At 38.8% G+C, this 27,003-nt stretch overlaps 1 protein-coding gene across 4 annotated transcripts in view; it reads left to right on the top strand.

Annotated features, from left to right (window-relative positions):
- XRCC4 (X-ray repair cross complementing 4) overlaps positions 1-27,003 on the top strand; it is a 292,420-nt gene that overhangs the window by 212,684 nt on the left and 52,733 nt on the right. For 2 of the 4 annotated variants that reach the window (XR_014147101.1, XM_081826618.1), the window contains exon 8: positions 1,327-1,451. Coding sequence is in view for 3 of the 4 variants with exons in the window: in XM_081826618.1 (XP_081682744.1) it covers positions 1,327-1,438 (112 nt within the window). In the remaining variant the exon portion in view is untranslated. Of the gene's footprint in view, positions 1-1,326; positions 1,952-27,003 lie in introns of those variants that run through there. The other 2 variants (XM_031016809.2, XM_031016810.2) reach the window with 1 other exon arrangement.

Here is a 27,003-nt window from a genome sequence, read left to right as displayed (position 1 = left end):
GGAGGCCAAGGAGGACCCTGTGGCAGATTCATTTTTGATAATCTGTTGCGACTAAGTGTGGGTGCTGGATTTTTGAAATACTCATAATCTAAACAAAGTCAGTGTTTGGGGATTTTTAATTGGTTATCCTTTTAAATTAAAGAAGCTGTTAGACTGAGCTTTTTTTTTTTTTTTTTTGTAGTTTATACAGTAGTAGAGGCTAATAATAATAGTTTCCAAATGTTTTGTGGGAATTTACAAGCATTTTCATATATGATACTTCATTTAATCTTTAGACCACCTCTGAGGCAGATATTATTCCAGCTTTACAGGTGAGAAAACAGAAATCTAGTTAGGTTAAATGACTTGTCTAAAGTCACAGAGCTAAGAAGAAATAGACCTGGATCCACATGTAGGTGTCTGGACTTCAAGTACCATTCTCTTTCAGCTATACCCAGCTGCTATGACTCTCTCTCTGCCTTTTAAGTTGGAAATATGGGGGCATTACTGAGTTTTAGTGGCTTGACTCAGCCTAGTCATAACTGCCCCTGAAGCCACCTCTAATTGTCAATATTAAGCATGTTTTCTTTACGTTCCACAAAGAACCACGGACAAGGTTTATACAAGAGTCCTTCTGATTGAGCTGTTACCCTGCAACTTACCGTTTTATAAGTCCAGTTAACAGTCTGGGATCATCATGCCTTTTATCCTAGGACTCAAAGAGAACATTTACATAAATACAGAGATCAGCCCATTGATGTGGTAACTCCAATACTGAAATGGAATAAAATTTAGTTATTAAATAAAGATATGTAAATTCAGTAAGTGAATGTGGACCAACATTTCACCAACAACTGCTAAAATGTGAAGTCGTTATCAGTTATATACACTTATAATCGAAAGACCACTAAAGGAAATTAATGTGATCAGAACTTTCTGATATTAAGAGATTAAAATACATGTTAATAGGTAGAATTTAAGGGAGCCAAAGGAAGATGTAAATTGTGATGGGATTATTAAAGAAATGGGTTGAGAGACAGACCTTCTGTATCTTGGCGTAAAAAGGCTTACTACACAGAGGATATTTTGTTTCTTGACCTTAATTATGAGTATTGTTGTAGGCCCTTAAATTTTTGTTAGCTCAGAATAGAGACAGATTAATCCTAAAGCAGTTAATTAAATTCTCTTCATCTCTTTTTTTTATGTTAATGCAGCGTAGGGAAATGAGTCTCTAAACCAATTCTGAAAGAGAATTTAACTTTTATTTCACTTATGTATCTCTTAATTTTCTTTTACCCTATATGGCATTTTCTAGAATAAAATTCTCTTGATTTTTTTTTACTCTAGGCTTGATCCTTCACTACCTGAGACGTCAAAAAAGGAGCACAGCTCAGCTGAAAACATGTCTTTAGAAACTCTAAGAAACAGTAGTTCAGAAGACCTCTTTGATGAGATTTAACTGTCTCAAAAAGGTACTTTGATGTTCACGAGACTATGTTTTCTGTTCATTTCTTTAAAAAAGCAAGATTTCAACTCAGCAGCAGCTATTACTGTACCTTACAATTTAATTACATACACACTGAATTGAAACCATTGTGCAAAATGGATTATACATGTATATGAAGATGTGATTTGATGACAGTGGTACATTATTCTAAACTATTCATTCACATGCCTGTAATTACATAAAACCTCAGACTTTTTATTGCAAAGGACACATTTATCTTATTTAATTCACACATATTATATGTGGTAGCTGTCTAACATCCTGTCTAGGAAGATTTTAGAAATAGGACAAAGAAAATGTCTACAGTTCTTTTTTGAATAATCATATTCTGAACAGTGAGCATTTTAATCTGTGAAGTGATGTATAAAATTTATTTTTAGTTTGTACACAATCTCAGAATCTGATGACAAAATTGTTGATGCATTGAAGATTTTGTGTTCCTAATAAAATATGTTATTTACCTTAGTTTTTTCCTTTTTTATAGTAACAGGCTTTGCAAGGTGCTTATTAATATAAATGAAACCGCTTTTTTATCAAAAATATATTTTTCAGAGATTGTTGATGAAAGATTTCTTACACATTAAGGGCCTTCTTTGAAAATAAGGACCGTGCGATATTATCATCCTCAATAACATCTAGCACAATTAAAAAAAAAAAAATACTTACTGTTTCTACTACCCTCTCATTTTGTCCTCACTTCTCTCCAGTTGAACATCCATTTTCTCTGTGGTTCTCAAAGTTAACAGTGACCACCGTGTTGCTAAATTCAATGGTTGGTCCATTTTCAGTCCTAATCTTACTAAGCCTCTCAGCTACACCTGACATAGTCAATCACTTCTCCTCAATAAACGTTTTTTTCACCTGACTTTTGCAATAACATAGGCTGTTTGTATTCCTTTCTTTTTGGCCCCTGAGTCTTTGTCCTTGACGACCAACAGTTAAGTGTTTGTGTGCCTTGGGCTTAATCTTCAGCTTTCTTCTTTTCATTACCTACATTGTCTCCCTAGCTTTTCTTTGGCTTTAAATACCATTTGCATGCTAATATCTCCAAAATTAGAAGAGTTCTATTTCCGTAGTCGTGTGTATATATATATATATATGTGCAGTTGACCCTTGAACACTGTAGGGGTTGGGGCACTGATACCCTGGGTAGTCAAAAAAGTGTGTATAACTTTTGATTCCCTAAAAACTTAACTACTAAGAGCCTACTCTTGACTGGAAGCCTTACAGATAATTTAAATTCAATTAATACATATTTTGTATTTATATGTATTATATATTGGATTCTTATAATAAACTAAGCTAGAGAAAGGAAAATATTACTAAGAAATTCTAGGGAAGAGACAATACATTTAACTAGAATCCTGTAAAAAAAAAAATCTGTGTATAAGTGAACCTGCACGGTTCAAACCCATGTTGTTCAAAGGTCAGGTGTATAATATATCATTAATTTATCGCAAAAGGAGCTTCTTAAAAATCTGACTGAGTACATCTGTCTGTTTTGGATGATTATTTGGATGTTTAGATACATCTAAAGTGGAGATCTGAATGTGTTCCATCATTTTTCCCCCCAGTCTTCCCCATCCAACAAATTGTGCAACCATGTACCTAGTTGCTCCAGGCTAAAAACCCAGTGCCTCTGCTTCCCTCATCTTCACATCCTGGCATTTTTACCTCCAAATTACAGCTTGACTCTGTCTACTTCTCTCTCTCTCTGTCTGCTACATCTGCCTCCTGACTGGTCTCCCTGCTCATCTCCTACTCTGCAATGCAGACAAACTGAATTTTTTAAATTTTAGGTAAGATCAAAACCTTCCAGTAGTAATCCATTGCCCTTTGAATAAAGTTCACACTCCTTACCACAGCGTATAAGGTCTGATATGATCTGGCCCCTACCTGTCTTTCTCCTTGATTTCCGGCTCCTTTCTCTTTGCTTGCCTTGCTCTTTACTGTCCCTCAAGGAGGCCAGATCTCAGAACAATTGTATTGTTGGGCGCTATACTCAGAATGTTCATCTTTATATGGTTGGTTTCTTCTCTTCTTTCAGGTCTAGAACCAAATGTCACCTCCTCAGAGGTGCTTTCCCTGAAATACCCTTTCTAAAGATGAGCACACTCCCAGTCACTGTCTCATTGGAGTGTTTTTTTCATTGTGCATATTACTACCTAGAGTTATTTTTTCATCTCTCTCTCTCTTTCATGTCTCCCAGTAGGAAATAAGCCCCATCATAGCAGAGGCATGACCATCTGCTTTATCTATTTTCAGTTCCTACAACAGGGCGCAAGATTCACAAAGGCTTTTAGTAAGCATTTGTTGAATGAATAAATGCATGTCTATCACAACATAGGCACTCGAAGTGTTTCTTTATTAATCTGTTTTGAAAAGAGACTTAAGGTTGAAATTTAGTCAGTTGATTTGATACAAAGAAATAATTGTTTAGAAAGCTCAAGTACCTTTTATGATTAATTGTAAATAATATATGCATAAATATGTATGCATGTAGGCTTGATCACAGAGAGTGAATGAGAAAGGATTACACATATTGTTGATATCAGAAATAAGATTTTATTAAGTCAATGGAACAACAAAACATTTTAAATAGAAATTTTACTTCATTTTTATTTCTATAGTGGCTTTCATTTAAGAGGGGAAACTTTAAAATAAATGTAAATGTAAATATGTAAAATATAAAAATATAATTATAAGTCTATAGACATAATTTATAAGTCTGAAATTCTACTCAGTTACATAGGAACTTCACTATAATAATGAGTTTCATATAATCTGAGATTTGTCTTCGAATTTTCCAAGGGGATTTTGTACATAAAGTACCAGAATCTCAAAATAATGTCATCTTATCTGAATAACCAAAGTTAGTATACAACTGTGTGTGTGTGTGTGTGTGTGTGTATACAGACATGTACAATTTTTTTAAGTGAAAGAGAAGAAGAAAACAATTTTGGCTATTAACTCACTGGTGGTGGGAGAGTGAGAGAGTGATGTACAAAGAGTGTTTCCTAGTAATTGTAACAACAGAATCTATAAAGTTCATAATATTTACAAAATTTTGATAGTATTTTTCCAGGGCAGTGGATCTTTTCAACCAGTATTGTGTGTCAGATTGATTCAGCTGGTTAGAACAGGGCATAATAAGCCCATAGTTATGGTTCCCTCCTTTATATCTAATGTGGAGAAATTGAAGGGATAGTTTTACATTTTGTGCTATGTAGACAGATACCTATAGATTTGGTGTTAAGATATCCAGATCTGGTCATTCTATGCCATGATTTTTCCTCACATTTTCCATTGTCTGTACTCAAAAACAGATTGTTGCAGGAAAACCCTGAAATGGAAGGCACGAGAATTAAGTTGTAATGCAGCATGTCTTTTGTTTTCTTTTTAATTCTTTTGACCTTTTTTGATCTCTGTTGTAAAACAAGGTGTTTGCATTTTTGAAGTTTTTTTCAACTTAAAATTGTATAATTCTTGGCTCTGGTCTATAATCAGATGGTATGACTTAGGCCTCATTAGGGAAGTTCATGAAAGAAAAAGTCCCATCTCAGGAAGAGATGTCTTTATTATGTAGTTTAAAAAGGTCAGGAAACTACCTTAGATGAATTTTTCTTAGTGACCTGTAACTCAAATTTATAAAATACTAGACCCTATGTTTTAGAGCCAGGTAGCTCTTAATTGGGTAAATTTGATTCAACAACTGTTTATAAAGGATCAGTTATGCACAAAATACAGAACTGGGCCACATGGAGAATTAAAGGATAAATCCATCCATTCACCAAATATTTGTTAAGCATTTGTGTCAGTCTCTATTTTGGGCAGTAGATGCAACAATGAGTAATACATGTGCTCTGTTGATGTGGAGCTTATGTTCTAGTAAGTGAAATTTGGGGCCTGCTCTCAACGAGTGGAAGTATATGGAAGGGGGTTGAGATTGGGGCCCCAAACCACTCTGTGACGAAGTATGATATCAAGGTATGGTAGGATAAGTGGCATAAAGAGAAGAACAAAGAATTAAAAGTTATGGGTGAGGATCCATAGAAGATAAAAGATCCAGCCAGGGGGGTAGGAGAAATTGGTAGGGTTGGGGACAGTGAGCCGAGGATGAAGCTGTCTGCCAGATCAGAGAGAGTGCAGAAGGTACTGGGGTTAGGGCCTTGGGGTTAATGTTCGAGTTTGTAATTGTGAGTCATCAGAATGAAGGAGACAAGTAAGAAGGCATTCTGGGAGGAATATTGACCAGGTGGATTTAGTGTGAAACTAAGTTATGTAATAAAGACATAACAAGAATTGAGCTCTATAGTTTGAGCTGACACTTCCATGGGAAGATATACAGTGCCAGAAATCTTCATGTCATGGAGCCCTTCCTGGATATCTGGGAATGAGAAAGGAAAACCAGTCAATGGGTCCTCTACAGAGACTGCCCAGAAGCAGCCAACCCTCCTCCTTTTGTTGTCTGTAATTCTTGCACTCAGTATTATTTATAGAATCCATTTTTAATAAAATGATATTAAATGGCTGACATCTAAATTCATGAAAGACCTCATGAATTTGCCTATACATCAGGAAATGCAAAACATAGGTAGTTAACACATTTTGTAAGGGAGAATGATAGTCACAAAAGAACTATTTATCCATTTCTAGCTATTGTCTGAATTAAAATTTTTCACTGCTGTTCTGAAAACTTCCAATGAATCCTTTTCAGGAGGGCAGATTTCATTTGCACGTGTTCTGTGAGCAAGCCTGCAATGATTTTTCTCTATATTTTAATAATCAGAAAAGGATACCTTGAAAAATACATGACAAGCATTTTGTGGTTGCTACATAATTGACCGACCATCTCCTGTCCTCTGATCTACTAACTACCACCTCTCTGATCTACTCAACCTAAAACACTCCCCAGCCTACCTTCTACTCACTTTCTCCCTTTCGGTTATCCACATGTCATTTCATTTACCAACTATCACTATCACTTTCTGATTTTCCTCTGCATTCAAATAAAATTCATTATGAATTTTATTGTTCATATGTTGATTTTTCTTCCCTCTTTTGGAGGCCATTCATCCTAAACTCTCATCTCAAATCTCAGAGGGAACTATATTGTCTGAATGAGGGTCTCTTTGTCCCTGAAGGCTCTTGGTTCTTCAGGAGAGGAGAGGGAGATTGGAGCCTGCCCTTATCTCGATAGTAGCTATTCTCATTAAGGGCAGGAGCAATTTTGGTGGCAACTGTTCCACTAAATGAAACATAGGCTAGTCCTGAACTACTTACTTTTGGTTTAGAGACAGTTTCCAACTTAATTACTATCTTAGAAATAACACAGCCAGGCAAATATATGTAGGTGGATTAGATAATTTTTATGGAAGCTGCTCATACAAGACCCTTGTAGGAATCTGTCTTAACTCTACATTCCTCTGAAAACTGAGCCTGAGATAAGGGCTTGCATACAGGCAATTTATTTGGATGTCTGATCCCAGGGAGCGGGAGTGCTGCACTAGAAGCATTTAAAAGGAAAGGAGGAAAAATCGGTGCAATGATGCCTTATCAAGGCGGCCAGCCCTATGGATGATATGCTCCACCCCCCCAGGATCTTCTGAGGTACCTTCTGAAAGTTATCTCAGGACCATACATCCAGGGGCAGAAGGGGAGAAGCGTTTATCCATGGGTTGCTGTTTCCATTGGTAAAGGGTGTCCTGGAAGCCTCGTTCCCACATATTTCACTTGGCCCCTGTTGAATACGTAGCAGGTTCCTGTAGGTGACCAAAGCTGCAATCTCAGGGAGGCCCTAGACAGGAAATAGGAGCAGCACAAGAGCCATTGCCTGCCTGAAGAAGAGCGAAACCTGCTGGGTCTGATTGCCAAAGAAATGGCGGCTATTGAGGATTTTGAGGTGGTGTACAAGGGGTGTCCAATATGGTACCCTTGTTTTATGCACCTGCCCCTGCATCGCCTCCCAACGCAAGCCATAGCTTACTAGACCGGGGAAAGAAATGGGACCCTCATGGCGTGGCTGAACTTGAGTTCACTGAAAAAGCCGCTATGTAAGTTAGCACAGAGATGGATTAGAAGAAAGAGAAGGCAGGTAGAGGTGCCATGTGACTGGTGAGACTGACTGGGAGAGTAGCCAGGGCCTGGAGCAGCTTCAGGTCCTTCTGTAGTTCAGAGCCAGTTTCAGTACAGGCATATCTCTAAGAATTACTGCTCCTTTTTTGAGGTCTTATTAGTGAAATGGTTCTTTAAAGCAAAGCAAAAAGTACCCAGCTAATAAGGAAATCAAATATATTCTCCACTGAACATTTTAATTAAGTTTTATTTTCTTCAGTTAACAAGTTGTCATGAGTTAACACTACCATTAAAAGAATATTTCAAGTGAGCTTTAGAGTAGATTGGTATAGACAAACTTTGGAATATGAGGGGAAAGTAAAACCACTTTTATAATTAAAATTTATATCATTTTTATGATATAAATTTTAAAATTCATTAAAATGCCATTATAGCTAAGGTCTTACCTACATTAGATGTGTTTTCAAATCACTGATGGATTCTTTTTTCATTGATGGATTTTAGTGATAGTATGAAATGTCTGTGATCTTTGGCAACATAGGACAGTACTGTAAATTTTATTTGAAAATGAATTTTAAGTGTAAGGTGCCAAGTTGCCACCATTGGTAGATTAAGGTGTATGCTAATCCTTTAAAGAATACAAAACAGTATAATTTTTCTTGATCTTACCAAATAGTGAAAAGACTACCATCAAGTTGTAGTATTCTTACATGATGATAATGGGTTCTCTGTCTCTTTCTCTCATATGTGGTCTGATTGAAAACTTTCTGAGACTTCTAGATCCCCTATGAGGACGAGATGCTGGTAGTGATGATGGGAGCAGTATGCTTTGTCATTGCGCTTTGCAAACATTTAGGGAATTTATCTGAAATTTTCCAGAGCCTCTACTGGGTAATGTTGGAAACAATCTTGTTCTACTCCTATAAGAGATATAGTATATCTCTCTGAGGAACTAAGTTTACAGAGGAGTGCTTAGATTACTATGGAAGATTAAATTATTGTCAGTAAATATTTATTCTCCATCACTACCCGCTCCTTTGACTTGCTTTGGACTATAAAATGTGGATGAAATAAAAATATACCAGTTTTTGAGCGTGCGAGTTAAGAGATATTACATGTTTCTGTTTTTTCCTCTGGGAGCATCTCATCTCTGCTGTGAGAGAAACATGCCCCAGGTAGCTGCTATCCCTCCTGCCTAGGCCCCTGGTGAGATACGGAGCAGACCTGAGCTCAGTCTTAATCTGGAGTCAAGCTCGCTACCCTGAAACCTTTAGAAGAACCATCCATCTGACCCCATTCTAAATAGACTGAACTGTAGTCAACCATGCTGACCATGAGCATGAGAATAATAGCTTGCTATTCATAGCCACTAAGATTTGGGCTAGTATATTATGTAATGGTATTTTGACAATAGCTGACTAATAAAGTTCATATAGAATAACATACAGTGACAACTTTACATTTGTAGTTGCTTTTAGTATATACATGGCACAAATATCTGGTGTCTTCTGGCTGGAATTCACTAATAAAATAAGTAGGAATTACGAATGTGGATTTGAGAACAAGATTAAGCCACGTTTCTACACTGTGTCTGCCACCTATTAACCGTCTGAGTCTGGGCAACAGACTTACTTTCTCTGAACTTGAGGTTTCTCATCCATGCAGTGAAAATTACATAAGATAATGCAGATAAAGCACTTAGGACAGTGAAGCAGGTATCGAAGCCCTTATCATGAATGTTACTGTTACACTATCAAATCAGCGTATAATGGATCAGCATACAGTTATGTAAAACCAGATGATCAGCTAAATTGACTCTCTCTGAAATTTATTAGCTCAAGCTCCCCATTCTTGGTTCTTTCTGAAGTCTCATACTTTTCCCAAGATTTTTATGAATTCCTGTAGGATTTATTTTCATGGCCATTTCTGCTCTGAATTCCTGCTTCCACTGGGTTTGGAATCTCACTTATGTTTTGTAGTAAAACTAATTTTCTTTTTTCTCTGCTCCATGGCCATTCAGCCATGGAAATCCCCTCCTTTCCTTTGACTTCCATGACGAAAGCACTGAGAAATCTCTGTGTTTAGTGGAGTTTATTGAAGGTTTGGGTTAGAGAGAAGTAGCTTACCTCAAAGAAAATGAGCAATTTATATTTGATTGTACTGTGACTCTAAAGTCTTCTGGCTTTCCTATGGCCTGAATTTTCCATTGGCAACGTGTCACCTTAGAGACCAACCTCCTGCCATACTGTCCATCCTCTCTCAGCTTTTCTTATTTTCTTATGAAGAACTGTTTAGCTCTCTCTTTATTTTGATCACCCCATGTGTTTATCAAATAGTTATGCAACATGTTTTCAGGTAACACTGTCCCCAGTGTTAAGTGTTGAAATAATACCGTCTGCCCCCACCATATATGTAATGTCATGTTAAAAAGATGACATGACTTCTAAGCAGAGCAAGACGTAATTGAAGGTATTGACCTATCTAAAAAAATAATGTGACAATCAGAAGGGAGGCAGATTTACCACAGAAATATAAAAAAGGAGGAACTCCAGAGGAAAACATTGTAAGTGTCTGCCCAAGTGCTGTCTAGGAGAAAGAAAAATCTATCCCAGAGCTTTAAGTATGTTTATGTATCCACCCATTAATTCATTTATTCATATTCTCCCCCAGAAAATAAAATTGCAACTCTATGTTGGCAATAACTGGTCATCTTTCCTTATGATTTGGAATCTCAAAGTGTGGTTACTTCTGACATGGAGACAGATTTTCAGACTCAATAATGTGTCATCCAAAGGCTATGCTTGTTTAACAAGAATTTTATGTTCTGCAAGAATTATGGTATTTGAGGAAGGTAAGAGAAAAAAGAAAGTATATGATAAAACAAATACTAGTATTTTCCTGAGGAATTCCATATAAAATATTGCCATTTCTGAAGAGCATTTCTTTCTTCCTTTGATTTTTCCATTATAGCCCTAACTTTCATAATCTCATGCAATCAGCAAATGTTAAGTTTTTTCAGTAACACAATGTGTGTTTTCACTGTCACCACCCTATGTGTCAGTAATCATTCATCTCAAGAATTTGAAATTTGGGCTATGTGCAGGGACATGGGAATCTGTCCTATGTCCTTCAGCTTACATGAAATTCTCGACTATGATTAGAAGAATGCAGATGCTAATGTGTATGTGCTTATTCAGTCATCAAATGTTTACTGAACACTTTGTGTCAAGCGCTCTGCCAGGCACTGGGGATATAAGAATGAGTAACGCCATCTTGTCTCATAGTGCCTGGAAGTCTAGACCAAGGAAGGAGGCAGACATGTACACAGACAATCAAGATATGTGACACATGCTCTAAGAGAGGAGCCCAGGAAGCTCAGAGGGCACAAGGAAGAATCGGCCTGCATTTATTTTGTTGGGAGGGTACAGGCAGAAGAGGTTGTGGGTGAGGGAAACTTTAAGAGAGGAGATGGACAAAGTTTGAGCTGAACTTCTGGGATGACTGAGGATTTGCCAGGTGGCTGAGGTACACTTGGCCATGTGTGAGGCACGGAGGAGTGGGGGAGTGTGGCATCTTCAGTGCTTTGTGGCTGGAGTGAAGGGAGAGAAAAAGATGCAGTGTGAGGCTGAGAAGGTAGTGTGGCTTCTCACTGATTTTTAATGCGAATGAACAATTATAGAAGGATCTTAAGAAAAGGAGTGACCTGATGCAATTTGTGCTTTTGAAAGAGCAATTTCAAAGTAGCTTACCTCAAAGAAAATGTAAGCAAAACCACAGGCACCCAGAGGTCTCCCACTTCTCTGCAGGTTGTGTAACTCTCTGATGCTGTTCCCAGCCTGTCTGGAAGATTGTCAAACTCCACTTCATACCAAGCAATATCCACAGATTAAACTTTTCCAACAATCTTTGGAAGTTGAAAGACTCCCGATGGTAGAGTGACACAACCAGCCCACAACAGAGAGACCCAAGTGCCCGGGCCTTGGGCTTTGATACAAGCAAGAGTGGTTTCATCATTTCCTTTAGGAGTGATTTCAGGATTTTTTAACCTCTTGGGAAATTGGCCTCCTTTCTTGAACATTCCCAGCCCTGCTTTGACTTTCCCATGTCCTGCAGAATGTGGCTTATATACACCTTTGGAGGAATTGCTGTTGCTGTCCTCATTACTTCACTTCTTACACCTCTTTCTGGAGGCTGTAGGTGCCACCGTGCTGTTGGAAGCAATATTCACATCTCCTTCCTAAGGCTTCAACACTTTATGCAAAGGTACCAGTTCTGGATCCAAAACCTGTGCAGGAGGGAGGGAGTGGAGTTCAATACACTGGTGCCACTCAATGGATGTGAAATACCATAAAGCATCATGAAAGAGGGGCTTAAATCCTGAAAAGAGACATTGTGAGCTAACCTTTTATTCCCTGGGATTTTGATCCCAGGACAATTAAAAGGTATAGAGTATCCTTTTCCCCAAAATAAAGTGGCAGAAATAACACTTTCAAGAAAAATCAAATTACATTTTGTTTTTCAAGTTTCATCAGAGAACTCGAGACAGTATTTTTCACAGTCTTGCTAGTAGACACACACTCATCTTGGCCGCTATTTCTCCATAGATTTCAGTGGGCAGGTGCATGAGGAGGCACTTTCTCCACCTCACTGATGATTTCTGCAGTGACTGAACTTTATACAAATATCAAAAAGAATCTTCCTGAGTCAGTCTTCCACTGTAATTGAAAATAATTAGGTTTTCTATCACTTCCCTTACTCCCCTTATCAGAGAAGCATTTGCAACCAGGCATTCTCTGAATGTGGCTAAATCCTTGAGAATATCTTAAATATTAAAATGACTACCAAGGGCCCTGGAGCCCTGACGCAGGGGCCGGTATCCCCACTCAGGATCCTCTCTCAGTCATGCAAAGAGAACAACCCAGCAGCCTCTCTTTATAAAGAAATGTGAGGTTTCGTCCTTATTTTATTCCATTTAATTAAAGAACAGCTGAAAAAATCCCGTCTTGCATTTTCAACACATGGTTCCAATTAGTGCAGCAGAGCAGGACCCTGAATTTGATAAAAGCACTGACGTGTACCTTTGGTGCCTGTACAATGTACTCTTTCATTTTACAAGGTGGCTGAAGTGCAGTTTTAAATATCTTTTTTAAATGTTAACAAAAACCCAGGGGTGTAAACTTAGGAAAAAAGTGAAGAGAAGCGAACACAGTTTTGTTTGAATGGCCTGCCATAGACTTTTAGAACCTTGTATGCAGAGGAGGCTTATTTGGTGAAATCTGCAGTGGGCATTTACAGGTTTATATGCAAAAAACATTAGGCTTCATGAGACTTGTGCTCAGAGGCTATTAGATGGCAGATCCATCACCTCAGGAAATGCCACTTACGGTACTGTAAATTTCCTGCATCTCTCCAGTCTGCTCAAGAGGTCATGGAAACCCCATTCCAATAAATTGTTGCAGACCATGCTAAAACTGATAGGACATTTGCCTTCAGTGGGACTCCTTCTGGGTAACTTCTGGAAGTTCATATGTTTTTAAATAGGAAAGTAAACCTTTTGTCCCTGAATCTGGAAATTAGATGTGGAAAAGCCTCATTTAGGTCATCACATCCCACCTCCTGCCAAAATAAAGGGAACTAGCAAGAGGAAAAAGTAAGATAAAACAAGTAAAATATTTTATGACAGCTTCACCTGGTGTGTGTTCTATGCCGTCCCAGAAACATTGGAATGATTTTCCATTTCAGGTCATGGGAAAGCATGATGTCTTTAGTCCCAGAAGGGCGAGACACTTAAACTGTTATAGAGCCCTTCATGAAGGTTAACAACAAACGTCTTTGTGCCTGGCTTTTACTTTCAGAGCTACCATTCTATTTTTGGCCCACAATTTACAGACTAGAGAAATGTGCCCATCAAGAACAAACTCCATCTCATAGACTTACTACCAATTGCATTCAGAAATATTATCCCAAAGTGCCAAGGTAAGAACAAAAATCTAAATAGATTAAAATGGAGTAGATGGATTCCTTACAACTAACTTCAACTAAAGAAAAATAGTCATTGAGATGGTCTTTCTGATACCCTCAGTGTTAGGGACTGTGTCAACAGATAAACTGTGTGTCCTCCCTTAATTCCCATAAGTATAAATCACCTTTCCACTTTTCTAGAAGAAAATTTCTAGCTCCAAATAGTAACTGATTTAAACTGTAGACAGACCACTCCTCAGCATATGCCCTCTGGTACCACTGGTGATATATCTTGATCAGATGACTTAGAAGGAACGAGCTATGTCATCTTTGATGATTTTTTTTAAACAGGCTCACGAATTTTCACCGTGAGTTGACTTATTAATACATAGATATTATTCTGCCTCATTAGTGAACCATCCTAGATTTAGAATGTCTCTAAATCTCCAAATCATAGTCTTAACTGAACCATGCTAAAGTCATTGGTCATTTCTGTCCTCATCTTAGTCACATGGAAACACTGGTAACTTAAAACACTTGGTCTCTGCTTCATTGTTGTCTCTTGGTTCTCTTCCTATTCCACTGGCTTTTCCTTCTTTACTCCTTTTTTGCTTCCTTCTAATTTTCCCAATCTCTATACAGGGATCAGTACTCAGACCTCTTCTCTTCATATTGTTGGCTAAGTGGTCTCATCTAGTCATGGCTTTAAGTAACTTAACACAGTGAAAATTGCCAACTGCCTCCTGGCCTCTCTTCTTGGATGTACAATAGACATGGTAAATCTAACATTAAATTCTTTATTTTCTCCTTAAATATACTTCTTTACCAGCTTTTTCCATTTCATAAATAATGAAATTATTATGAATTTATTATCTTTTCAACCAGTTGCCCAGGCAAAAACTCTTCTGGAGACATCCTTGATTCATCTGTTTCTCTCACACCCTGTATCCAGTTTCTGAGCAACAGACACCCAGATTCTGATTTTTTTCTTTTTTTCATTTTTACCAATTTCAGAGCTAGAATAAGCCAACATCCTCTTTTACCAGGGTTATTGGCAGTATACATGGCACACCCGACTAGTCTCCCTGCAGTCTCTTCCCATAGCAGCCGGTAACCATTTAAAAATATCAGATCGGGGCGCCTGGGTGGCTCAGTCCATTGGGCGTCCAACTCTTGATTTCGGCTGAGGTCATGATCTCAGGGTCATGGGATTGAGCCCCGCATCGGGTTCTCTGCTCAGTGTGGAGTCTGCTTGAGATTCTCTCTCTCCCTCTCACTCTGCCCCTTTCCCCACTCATGCACCTTCTCTCTCTCTCTCTCAAATAAATAAATAAAATATATATATTTTTTAAAATATCAGGTCATGTTGCTTCTCTGCTCAAAACTCTTCTGTGCCATCCCTGCACACCCAAGTAAAAGCCAAGATCTTTACCATCTCTTATAGGTTCTAACCATCTGCCCCCAACTCCATCTCTCTGGCTTTTACCTCCTACCATGCCCTCTTTTGCCTTCTCTCTGTTCCAACCACAGTCATGTCATCACTGTGCCTTGAACATGCTGTTCCTCTGGCTGGAATGCTCTTCCTTCAGATAACTACATAGTCACTCCCTTACTTTCATGTTTCTACTCAGGTTCCATGTTATCAGGGAGGTCTTCCCTGACCATCCTATGTAAAATAGCACCTTTCCCTCTCTACCTGCCACACTTTTGTTTCTCTTGCTCTGATTCATTATTTTCCGTAGGACTTATCAGAACTTGGCATATTATATAATGTGGTCATTTGTTTATTGACTGTCTCTTCTCACTAAATTGCCAACACCATTAAAAGAGGGACTTAGTCTATTTTGTACTCCCCTGTTATCTCCTTTGCCTGGAGTGGTGCTGTGTACACAGTAGATTCTTAATAGATTTTTCTGAGTTAATGGATTAAATGTTTGTCATGGTAACTACAAGAGCAATAAGGCACGGGATGTTTTATTAATTAGACTCACTGACATGTTAGTAGAACAAACCCTTCACTGAACCTAACTTGAGAGATTGGTCTAAATTATATCAGACTCTCAGAATTTATAGTGTTCACGTTTTACTTTTCTTTGTACGAATCATATATCCAAGACCCATCAGTGTAAGGCTAAAAATGAGATAATTAACTTTACTATTTTTTCTGAGTTTTATTTATTTTTGACAAATAAAATTTGTATATATTTAAGGTGTACAATATAATATTTTGATATATGCATATACATTGTGAAATGATTACCATAGTCAAACTAATGAACTTATCTATCACCTCCCATAGTTACCATTTTGTGTGTGTGTATGGTGGGAACATTTGAGATCTACTCTCTTAGCAAATTTCAAGTATACAAAACATCACTGACAACTGTACTCACCATACTATACATTAGGTCTCTAGAACTTATCTTAAAACCTGAAAGCTCGTATCCTTTGATCAATATCTCTCCTTTTCCTCCATCCCCCTGACTCTGATTACCATTATTCCACTCTATGTTACTATAACTTTGACTTTTTTTTTAAGATTAAACATTTAATTGAGATCATACAATATTTATCTTTCTGTGTGTCTAGCTTATTTTACTTACCATAAGGTCCTCCAGTTTCGTTCATATTCTTGCAAATGACAGGATTTCCTTCTTTTTAAAGGCTGAATAATAGTCCATTGTGTTTATATACTGCATTTTACTTTATTCATTCATCTGTTGGCGGACACTTACTTTATTTCTATATCTTGGATGCTGTGAATAATAATGGTCCAATGAACTAATTTTCAACAAAGACACCAAGAATACTCAATAGGGAAAGATAATCTCTTCAGTAAATCGTCTTGGGAAAACTGGATTGACCCATGCAAAATAGGACCCTTTATCTTACACCATACCTAAAAATCAACTCAAAATGACTTAAAAACTTAAATGTAAACCCTAAAACCATAAAACTCCTAGAAGAAAACATAAGGGGTAAGTTCCTTGATGTTGGTCTTAGAAATGATTTTTTGGAACTGACACAAAGCATGAGCAACAAAAGCAAAAATAAACAAATGGGACTACAGTCAAAAAGTTTTTGCACAGTTAAGGAAACCGTCAACAAAATGCAAAGGCAACCTGTGAAATGGGAGAAAATATTTTCAAATCACATATCTAATCAGGAATTAATATCCAAAATATATAAGGAATTTATATTTAAACAACAAATAACCCAATTTTAAAATGGAAAAAGGACCCGAGAGACATATTTTCCAAAGAAGACATGTAAATACTCAACAGGGATATGAAAAGATGATCCATATCACTAATCTTCAGGGGAATAAAAATCAAAGCCACAGTGAGATATCGCCTCATACCTCTTAGAATGGCTGTCATCAAAAGTCAAAAGATAACAGGTGCTGATGAAGATGTGGGAAAAAGGAAACCTTTGTGCACTGTTGGTGAGAATGTACATTGGTTTAACCATTATGGAAAACATTGTGGAGGTTCCTCAAAAAATTATAAACAGGACTACCATGTGATCCAGCAAACCCACTTCTGGGTATATATCCAAAGGAAATGAAATCATTGTTTTGAAGAGATATTTGTGCCCCCATGTTTTTAAATATCCAAAATAAAGACCTGAGCCTTCACCCTATGTGACAGTTGGGTTGTTCCCTCTACAGGTGCATCCTGGTTGTCGTTTTATCATTTCAGCCAACCATCTGGCTCAGAGCTTAGGTCTTTGCTCCTTCTGTGGGCCACTGCTCACTCCTTTATCTCCCTAGAATAGGTTTCCTTCAGCTGCTGCTGCTGCACCATACTGCCTCCCTACTATACTGCTTCATCCCAAAATGGGGCAGCAAGCCTTCTTTGATTCCCATAGCACAGGAGATCAAGCTTATTTACTTTAAATAAGATCTTATCAAACTCTCCAGTATCTTCCATATTGCTAAATTTGGTGGTCATTCTGCAGTCATCATTTTGTTCACACCGTTACTTGAAAACCTCAAAGGTTGGGAATAATACAAGGAAAGTGCATCACACTGACTAATTTAATGTACTGTAGCTGGACCTATAGGGTCACTAGTAACAGGTGACCATGTTGCAAGAACCAGCTTATCAACATGCACCATCTAGCACACACATATGCACACCCCTAAATGTGATTCTCCTCTACTATGTGTCCCCTCCACGCCCAATCATCATGAGGCTCCAAAGGAAAAAAATTCCTTCTCTCCTTATCCTAAATTTTGCCTCCTGTGCCACTGCATATCCCAGAATCTGTCTCTTTCCAGAATGATTCTATAAATTCTCCAAGGAAAGCCCCACACTCTCCCTCTGAGTCAGCCTTAACCTATATAATTGAGCAGGCAAATTGTTCAATATCAGTATATTTCTCCCAAACTAGGGCTATTGGACCATTTATTACAGTAAGTATGGGGCATCTACAGTCCATTTTAAGCTGTACCAAGCCCAATCAAGAATCTTTTATAAAATGTCAAGTTCAAACATACCCAACTTCATTTTTTTGTTGTTTTTTTTTTGCTTTGTTTTTTAAGTTTTATTTTATTTTATTATGTTATGTTAGTCACCATATAGTACATCATTAGTTTTTGATGTAGTGTTCAATGATTCATTGTTTTCCTATGACTCCCAGTGCTCCATGCAATACGTGCCCTCCTTATTACCCATCCCCCCCCACCCCTCTCCCCTCTAGAACCCTCAGGTTGTTTCCCAGAGTCCATAGTCTCTCATGGTTCGTCTCCCCCTCCGATCTCCCCCTCTTCATTTTTCCCTTCCTTCTCCTACTGTCCTCCATGCTATTCTTTATGTTCCACAAATAAGTGTCATATGATAATTGACTTTCTCTGCTTGACTTATTTCTTGTAGTCTTCAGATTCCCTGAAAATAAGATCTTGACATATGGGAACAATAGCAAACACATGCGTTTTTTAAATTTTTTTATTTATTTGAGAGAGAGAGAGAGAGACAGGGCAAGCAGGGGGAGAGGGAGAGGGAGAGAATGTGAAGCAGAGTCACCACTGAGCATGGAGCCCGACACAGGCCAGATCCCATGACCCCGAGGTCATGACCTGAGCTGAAATCAAGAGTCAGAGGCTCAACTGACTTGAGCCCCCCAGGCACCCCAACACTTGCATTTATTGTACACACACACATGCACACACACACACACCATAGACCTGTGTGCTCTAAGAGGGTCCTCCTAACAATAAACAATAATATGCTTTTGTAAAGCAGTCTAAATCCATATAAGGACAAAAACAAGTTTCTGCCCTGGACTCTGCTCTCCTCCACCCCAAAAACTATCTGTAGAGAAAGAGAACTCCGTGAAATTATATCTGATTTATACAACTAAATGGAAGACCCATCCTCTGGCCTTAAAGGGTCTGAATCCAGGTTATTATTTTGGCTTCAAGAATAGAGATATTTACTTTCTTTATTATTCATAACTGACAGGCATATTAGGTTGTTTTTCCCAAAATAGAAAGGCTATCTACAGCATCAAAATGGCATCTGCTTTTGCCGTTTGGTGTCCAAAAACTTTGAAGCGCAGTCCAATGCAAGAAATCCCTTGCAGATGATGTGCTGAGTGTTTGTGGCTAATACACATTCCTCCTATATAATCTGGGCTTCCTTTATCTATTAGATAATAATAATACTTTGATTCCAAAAGTTTTCCATGCCATATAATAAATTCTCGCAACCTTTTCTCTGAATTGTGAGATGATAGCTGTCTCTAGAATGAAGACAGTGATATTTTTTTAACTGTAAAACTGTCATTAGGAAAAACTGTAGCCAGTCTCAGCGTGTGGTTTCTTAGAGTGGCCTGTAATAAATTAAATCTGATTAGTTGCCCTTTAAGTACGCAACAAATAGGAGCTCTCTCTCTCTCTCTCCAAGTTTTTGTTACATTTGCTTTTTCTCGATCTGTCCCACTTGATCTCTCATGATCTCTTCACTAGGTCCCCACTATTATAACATGTTTCCAGCCATCCCACTAACAAAATGTACCTGCCCATTTCTCTTGTCCTGGGATGTTCCAGCATGACAAGGTGGCTAATAAATTGATGCCAAAGATGGAGGACAGTGGCCTTGTACTGGCTGCCCTTTGTCTTGTTATATGATCCCTTTAACAGACCTTCATTGATCTAACCCAGAATTACTGACATGAGATTTTAGACTTTGTGGCCCATCAGTGAGGCTTTTCTTTTAGTCAGTCACTAAAGCACATGAAGCAGGCAGTTCTGGATTCTATGTCAGGTAAGGAGCTGGTTTACTGAGAGAGCAGAGCAAACTCAGGAACTTCAAACTGTTCTTAAAACGTGGCTGTGCTTTCTTATTTCAGTGAGCTCTACACTGAACCTAAGTATCTAAAGCAACAAAAGAAGAGTTGGGGTAGGATCCAAGAGTTCTTTCCCCCTCACCCTTTGGGAACAAAATTTGCAAGCCATTGGTCCAGTGACTGAGAGATTCAGCTTCAAGATTCAGATTATGAGAACAGATTCAGGAGTCAAACAGTGGAGTTCAAACCTCCATTTTCGGTGACCCTTGGGGAATGTCTTCCTCTCCCTGAACTTCAGTTTTGTCATTTCTAAAATGCAGCCAATAATCTCACATCACAGGTGGATCTGAAGATAAATGAGTTCACATGAAACGGCGCTTAGCACAGTGCCCAAGAAGAGCTGCGTTGAAGGTGCAGGCTTGTTACAGCTAATCCGCTGCCACTTCCGGTGCAGCCAGAACCATTAGGAAAGAGAGATGGGCGCAGTATGATGCCCGATGCAACAGAACTGGTGCCTGTGACCAGACAGTCCCCTGAGAGTAGACTCAGAACAATCGCTTTTTTGTAAACTGAGTTAAACCACTCCCTGGTGTGGCTAATGATGACTAATAGAGCAGAAGGGAGGTGGCCACCCTTGTGCAAGGCACTGTGGTGAAGCTGACTATGCTCTGCTTACAGAAATTCAGGTCATCCACAAGCTCTCGTCCTTGTTGCTCCTGCCATAGTTCTAATCTTAGAAGAAAGGAACTCATTTGCAGAAGAAATTTCAGCTTTTAACATATACTAACGATAATTTTCTGGGAATTCCCCACCGACTTCCTAAAGTAAAATACACTGCATTCATAGTGTACTGATAGCCTTTTGATGAGGCAAGTTGTGTTGGCATATAAAGTATATTAGCATGGAGAGAGACATAGCCCTCGATAGATAAATAATGGGAATATAAACTGGAAAACTCAGGTTGAAAACAGAAAAATGGTTCCCTTGAACCACAATATTTGAATTCTTTGATTTTTGTCCTGCTAACAGCACAGAGAGGCACAGTATCTCAAGTCAGGGTGTTGGGAAGCTATTGGCATAAAACAAATATCTAGCAATTTAAGTGATTTCTTAAAAGGGACTGAAATACTCATCCTCATTTTACATATATATTCCTTTTTACGTATTGCTCCAGGTAAGATTGCAAAAGCAATGATCTTGTAAGAAATGAGAGACCTCCACTGAAAGTGATACGCACCATTAAAATACAAAATAAAATGGACAAGCCAACAAAGCTGAGATTTAGAACTGATCTTTTTCTTCCCTTATATTTCATCTATCGTCTTTCCAACTTGGCCCAATTTGCTGATCCCAAACCTGGATATATTGCCAAGACCTTGTCAGGATCCTGTGAAAGGACAAGAGCCCCCAATTTGGGTTTTAGCTATTTTAGGGCTACTTCTGCTTCCCCTAAACTCCTTACCCTTTATGACCCCTGAGGCCTCTTAAAGCCTATTTCCAAAGACTTGGCAATGAGGTCATGTGTCTTTTGTCACTACATGTCTAATTCTTGTTAGAGATTCCCTAATACCCTAGTTCTCAGAGCCATGGATCTGGAGCTGTGGCTTCTGTCTGTCTGTAGTGGGAAGCGTCCTCCTGCTTAGAAGAAAGGTGGATTCCATGCTAGAAGCGTGTTGCCCCCACACTTTACATCTTGTGTTACGGGTCACTTAGACATGCTTCCTGAGAAAGCTCCTAGGAACAGAGAAGTCCTCATTATTTCTTCACTCCTTATCTTTGAGAGAGATAGAGGAGAGCCAGTCCTCTTCAGGGTCCTCACTGCCTGTCCAAGTGTGTCTCTGCTTTTGACATATCAATAAGCTCCAACTAAACTCATAATCTCACTTCTGCTTTTAACCACATGTCATTCCTACTTGGGTGCTTTCCACATTGGTGAAAAGCACCACCTTTATCATAGTTGTTATTATTGACTCTTCCATCTCGTGACCAGACATTTTCTTCCGTCATGACCCCCATCCAATCATCAAATTCTGTTGCTTCTTCTCTATAATGGCCGATTTTCTCTATCCCCACTAAGCCTACTGCCACTAACACTACCACTGTTGTCTGGATCAGTGTCACAGACTCCTAACAAGTCTTGCCCTCTAACCTTGCCCCTTTCCGGTCCTTTCTCCTGGTTCAGTCATTTTCTAGTTCCACATTCCTCACTTGCTCCCCAGTGCCTTCAATAAAAAATTCCAGTATTCTTAAATTGTCTTATAAGACAATGATATGATGCCTCCCTATTTTGGTGACATTTTTATTATTATCTCTTTTGTTATTATTCCCCTGCCCAAACAAACAAACAAAACCCTCTGCATTTTATTGACACTAAGTTACTCCATATTTCCATGTGCTGTCTTCACTTCCAGGCCCTTGCATGTGCTCTTCCCTTTGTCTTGGGTACCCTTTCTCACTATACTTACTCCATTCTTTGAGTTAATTCCTATTCATCTTTCAAGTCTTGGACTAAATGTCACTTCCTCAGAAAGCTTCCTCAGTACCCACTGTCTTGGGTACCCTTTCTCGCTATACTTACCCCATTCTTTGAGTTAATTCCTATTCATCTTTCAAGTCTTGGACTAGATGTCATTTCCTCAGAAACCTTCTAAATCCTGATTAGGCATTCCTCATAGGTCCTGTGTTCACACCCTATTTTCCCCACCACAGCATTAGCACATCTAGTGTACATGACCTTTGTAACTGCATATTTGCTTCTCTGTCTCTGTCACAGTCATTCATAAACACAAGAACCCAGTCTTTATTACTGTTCTATTCTTTGGGTCTTCCTGAATGAATAAATACATGAGTATAATGGAAACAAACTTAAGTAACTATTTGAAGTGTCAGCGTGTCAGATGCATCTGAGAGAGCAAGTGTGCCGAGAACCAAAAAGTGACCTTTGGGCCCATGTGGAAGTGGTCTGTGACTATGACAAGGGCAATTTCCTTGGTATCGCAGAGATAGAAGTTGGAGTGAAGTGGCTTGGTCCTGACATTGTTAGTATCTGTAGACAGCAAACGTAGACAAGTTTATTGTAAGTTGTGCCATAGTAAGAGGAAGATCCTGCTGCTACAGGAGAGAGGGGAGGCTGCAGGAACATATATGTGACCCGTTGAAGACACTGCTTATAAGAAAGTCACAAAGGTCCTTAGCGTCACGCAAAAGGCAGACCCAAAAGAAGGAGTGCACTTTTGGGCAAAAGTTCACGAGCACATTTTGAATCGCAAGTCCTGATAAAATGTGCTAGGACAAATGAGTTAAAATTCCAGAAAACACTCAGAAAGTAAGTTTACAGTGTTACTTCACTATGCTTTGTGTAGCAAGTAATTTTATCAGTAGATTTTGTTGGCTTGTTGTGATAGCAATGTCAAGGAAAAGAGCTGTAACTGTGCAGGAAATTCTTGTGCTTTTATTTATTATTAAATATGGATGTCACAAAGGTGTGAAGAATCACACAGCAAACATCCATATGTTCACCACCTAGCTTCAGGACATTAGTAAATGTAGCAGAAGACCTGGTGCCTCTGGAATTTAAAATGACTTTTCTCCCAGTTGTGAAGGTCTCCAATTAAAGCACAAATTCATTTTTTAGCATGAAAAAAATGTTCCCACTGTGGAAAATCATAACCAACTTGTTGAAGTTTACACAGAAAATATTTTCAGTAAACAAAGAGGAGTACAGAGTTTCAGGAAGAAAGCGTGAGGGTCATGATGATAAAAGCAATGAACGACCCGCAGATGTGCCCCAGGCCCTCCTTACTGCCATCAATCATAAGCCTGTCCTACTCCATGGTTACCAACCAGTAGGTCTTGGACCCCCGGGGGTAGCAGAATTTATTGTGAGGAGTCTGTAAATCCATATGCACATTCAGTATGGATAGACTAAATAAATAATATGTCATACACGCACACAGAACTATTTTTTAAATGTCTGTAGATGAGGTGATGAATAAAATATAAATTCACTTACTTGCTTTGCTGAATTAATAGAAGCCTTTGATCATTATGTATTTTCTCAGTCTACAGACATTGAAAGTATAATGTCTAGCATGATACAGTCTTCATACTCAGAAGAGATTGGACATTTGCCATTGTTACTTGCTAGAAAACATGTATAAAGCCACTGGATGATGATTTAAACAAGAGGCAAAGCATTTTCTTTAATATTTTGATAATTATTTGCATTACAAAGATCTGTTCTTTAAAACACTTGCCATATGTTTCAACAAACAAACTTGCTTTATTCGCTCTGTTTCTGCAGGATACTTGTGCTAACACCTCCTTAGTCCATAGTTGACACAACAAACACCATCAGATCATGGAAAACAAAATGGAATGTCTAAGGTCTAATTCTTTAGGAGTCTGAGTGGGGCTTCTCTCCCTCCTTTGAACACAGAGAGCGCCCCTGGGGCAGGAAAGTAAGACCAGAAATCCCATTTTTCTTTTTCTTGCCTTCTGCTCACCATGCCTTGAGCCCCACGGGGCTGCTTCCATCCAGATGCTGCCCGTTGCTAATTTGTGTATCTCTAAGGAGTGTCGTTTTGTGCTTTATTCATGCAGAGGAACCTAAAGGCTCTTGGGTTGCTCTTTTCTGCCTCACTACTTAGCATGCCGCCTGAAGGGTGTTGATTTGTTTTGTAGTTATTTGTTTCAAATGTCTTTGTGTCTCCTCACCAATAAGATAATAAACTACTTGAAATAGCTGAGCACGTAATTCATATTTTGTGTTGAGTGGAATTGACTGTGAAGGAAAAGCAACACCCATCCTTGTCTGAGTTCTCTTTCTCACTAGGGTCTAAGTGAGCAATGCTCTTTCAGGGGTGCCTGGGTGGCTCAATCGGTTAAGCATCTGACTCTTGATCTCAGCTCAGGTCTTGATCTCAGGATTGTGAGTTCAAGCCCCACATTGGGCACTGTGCTGGGCATGGAGCCTACTTAGGAAAAAAACATGCGCTTTAAAATTTAGGCATGTTTTACAAAAACTCTTCACTGAAATATTTCCTGAAGCGAGAGAGCACACGAGATGGCACAATGACCCAGCATCATTACTCTGATTCCCATAAAGAAAAGTTGTTTTTTTTATCAGTTTTCTTTCAATCTTTCTGATCACGCAAAAGAAGAAATCTTAATTTAGTGTTTTTAGTGTTTGCATATATTGAACACTTCTTACAGTGTCCCCTGCCCTCCCTCTGTTTTTCATTTACTTTTTAACAGAGAGAGTGTATTTGGCCTCACATTCAGAGCCTTTAGCACAAGGTATCAATATTTACATAAACTTTAAAGCACTGTTCTGTACAGATTGTATATATATTTTATAGCTACCATCTATTTAAGGCCAATAATATATTGTTTATCCATCTACAGTAGTGATATAATCTTTTAAAATAATAGAGTGCGTCAATTTAAAGAAAAATATTATAGATATTGGTGGTTTCATAGTACAGCAGAAACCATGTGAGTTACTCAAGAGCAAGGTTTGTGAGGTCCTGCCCTATCACATAGAATATTAACCTTTGAACACCAAGTATTTTATCAAGGTGGAAAAGCTAGTCATCACCCAACATTCTGAAGAAGAGATTAATTTTCTGGCCATACAGAAGTGAGTAGGCATGCGTGAGTCACAGAGTTCTGACGTGACCCTTTCCACCACACGCTATCATACAGTTACCACTGGCCTTGGCTTCTGCATCTTTGAATGTGAAGAAGAATAAAAGCAGTTTAAATTTTGTTGTTTTTAACCTGACAGTGTATCGTTTGTCCGATGCCACAGTGTCACCGGATCCAAAATAAAAGGGGTTGAAGATTACATTCTGAGAGGTTGGCAGAACAGCTCTGGAGTGCATTACTCAGCTTGAGGCCCACGTCACTAGGGGAACTGGCTGTCGTTTTAAAGCCAGTGGGTGTAAAACTTGCTGTTCCCTTCTATTTGTCTGTGAGACAATTCTGGCTCTCCCTTTCCCTCCAGGGCACAGCTGCCAAAAAGAATGAATCCCATACCTACCCCATTCTTTATGATCTCCGAAACAGGAGACGCGAATGTTTCTTACTGTTAACCAGAAACATTTCCCCAAATGACTGCAAATAGCACAAATGTCTGTTCCATTGATAGATAATTCCAGCAACACTTTTTTTTTTTTTCCCCAGCAGTGTGAAGATAGTGTCACAGTGGGGTAAAGTGGGCTGGAGTCACTAACTTTGACGTTCTAATCCTGGATCTCCCACTGCCTAGCTCTCTTCTCTCAAGCTAGCCACTTAACCTCTCTTTGGAAGTCAGCTTCCTCACGAATGAGACCTGCTCACATGTACTTCTTGTCTAAGCACCAGATAAGGCAGATACTGTACAGAGGCAGTAGCCCCAGCGTAATCCACAGTGTAAAAGCGCTTTCCGGAAGGTTGTGCCCCTCCCCCCCCACCCCCCACCCCCCGCAGGATTTCTTAAATTACTCAACTTCATAGGTTCCCCACCGGTGTCAAAGGCTACAGCCAGACAAAAGGCCTTTCCTTGTACTGAAGACCAGCCCTTTGCCTGGTTGGGGGCTCATTTTAATCATGAACCTTGATAGGGGCGCCTGGGTGGCTCAGTTGGATAAGCGACTGCCTTCGGCTCAGGTCATGATCCTGGAGTCCCGGGATCGAGTCCCATGTCGGGCTCCTTGCTCAGCAGGGGGTCTGCTTCTCCCTCTGACCCTCCCCCCTCTCATGTGCTTTCTCTCTTTCTCAAATAAATAAATAAAATCTTAAAAAAAAAAAAAATCATGAACCTTGATATACTTGTAAAATAAAGTGGACTTGCTTTTCTTCATGTCTCCCTGTTGGTGGATATCATTTAATGAAGTTTTTCAGGTTTTTTTGTTTTTGTTTTTGCTTTGAGACTCTAAATTTCCAGGTATGTATAGAAGACTCGAAAAATACTCCTTACTTCCCAGAGAAATAGTTTTGGTAAAACAGAGATGCCATTTGTTACCCATGAAACATACCTTTTTTTTTTTTTTTTTTTTTTGACATCACCTGTAATACAGAGAAGACATAGTCGTGTATTTACTTGGGCTGAGAATAGATAGCAAAATTTAATCTTGGAAATATATAAAGATAACTCTGTTATCTTGGTTAGAATTGGTATTTGCCGAGCAATAGGGAATGCTAAGGGA

The sequence above is a fragment of the Leptonychotes weddellii genome, chromosome 7 (genome assembly GCF_054177405.1).
Source record: "Leptonychotes weddellii isolate Sample4059 chromosome 7, ASM5417740v2, whole genome shotgun sequence".
NCBI classification, from domain to species: Eukaryota; Metazoa; Chordata; class Mammalia; order Carnivora; family Phocidae; genus Leptonychotes; species Leptonychotes weddellii.
The sequence above is the reverse complement of the archived record's forward strand: the minus strand, read 5'-3'. Positions and strand labels throughout refer to the sequence as shown.